Source organism: Buceros rhinoceros, unplaced genomic scaffold, assembly GCF_000710305.1.
Source record: "Buceros rhinoceros silvestris isolate BGI_N320 unplaced genomic scaffold, ASM71030v1 scaffold17402, whole genome shotgun sequence".
NCBI classification, from domain to species: domain Eukaryota; kingdom Metazoa; phylum Chordata; class Aves; order Bucerotiformes; family Bucerotidae; genus Buceros; species Buceros rhinoceros.
In genome coordinates, this window is record NW_010399627.1 from 11,685 (window position 1) to 12,687 (window position 1,003).

The following is a 1,003-nucleotide window of genomic DNA, read 5'->3' on the forward strand; positions in this document are numbered from 1 at the left end:
CGGAGCAGCCCGGGAGGGAAAGCCCAGCGCGTGAGCCGCCAGGCCGAGCTGGCCTGGGACAACCTGCGTCCCTCCGACACCGGGACGTACTACTGCGAGGCGGAAAACAGGGCTGGGGCCGGGGCTGTACAGCGGAGCGATGCTGTTCAGCTGACAGTGAGAGGTGAGTCCCCAGAGCCTGGAGCTCCTCATCACCACTGCACGGGACCGGGCGCCGAGCTTCCCCTTTCACAGAGGGATCAGACACACCAGGCTGACTGTGAAGTGTGTCTTGCTGCCACCCAGAGAGGAAACCACAGGGGCTGGCACCCTCACTGCTTCAGAGTGTGCCTGGTTGTGGCAGGGGTCAGGGAAATGTCCCCTCTAGGGATGATCCCTCTGGGACCAGGACTGTGCAGGACGGGAGCCTGGTTCCTGCCCTTGGCACGTCTTGCTCTCACCTGGCTTGTGTGGCAGACGGAGTGAGGGAAACACTGGCGAGCAGTCTCTCTCACAGGATCCCCAGTCACAGAGCAGCCCAGCCCTGGGACAGGCAGGCACGGCACACCCCCGCTCACCCGCCACAGCAGTGTGCCCCGGCGAGTGCCCACAGGTAAGTGACCAGGGCTGCAGGGGAAGGGCTGCAAACCCTGGTGCTCTGCAAGAGATGGAGAAAGTGGGTGAGACAGATCCTTTTGGGCTGCAGGTCCTCTTTGCAGGCAGGATAGAAACGGCCCACCCTGTCCATGGGGCACAGGCGTTCTGCTGTGGGCATGTGGGTGGGAGCCCTTGGGGACAGCACAGCTAGAGTGACTGTGGCCTGGGAAACCACAGGGCTGCACAGCTTCAGTGGGAAGTCACCTGGGGCAAGAAACCTGGAGCAGGGCCCCATGAGCCAGGGAGCCTTAAGGAGAATCTGCTGGTGGTAACCCACCCCAGATCAGCCAGGGTCACTGCAGGAGAGATGAGGTGAGAAAGCCCTGGGGAAACGTGGATGAGTCCCAGCAGGACGGAGCTGAAGCAG

General features: G+C 62.9%; 1 protein-coding gene across 1 annotated transcript in view; it reads left to right on the forward strand.

Moving 5' to 3' along the window:
- Window positions 1-592, forward strand: part of LOC104489406 (V-set and immunoglobulin domain-containing protein 4-like) — a gene marked incomplete at its 3' end in the record, with an annotated part of 4,544 nt that extends 3,952 nt beyond the window's left edge. The window contains exons 4-5 of the mRNA XM_010131564.1: window positions 9-163; window positions 497-592. Coding sequence (XP_010129866.1) covers window positions 9-163; window positions 497-592 — 251 coding nt within the window. The remainder of the gene's footprint in view (window positions 1-8; window positions 164-496) is intronic.
- Between the last annotated feature and the right edge of the window lie 411 nt (window positions 593-1,003).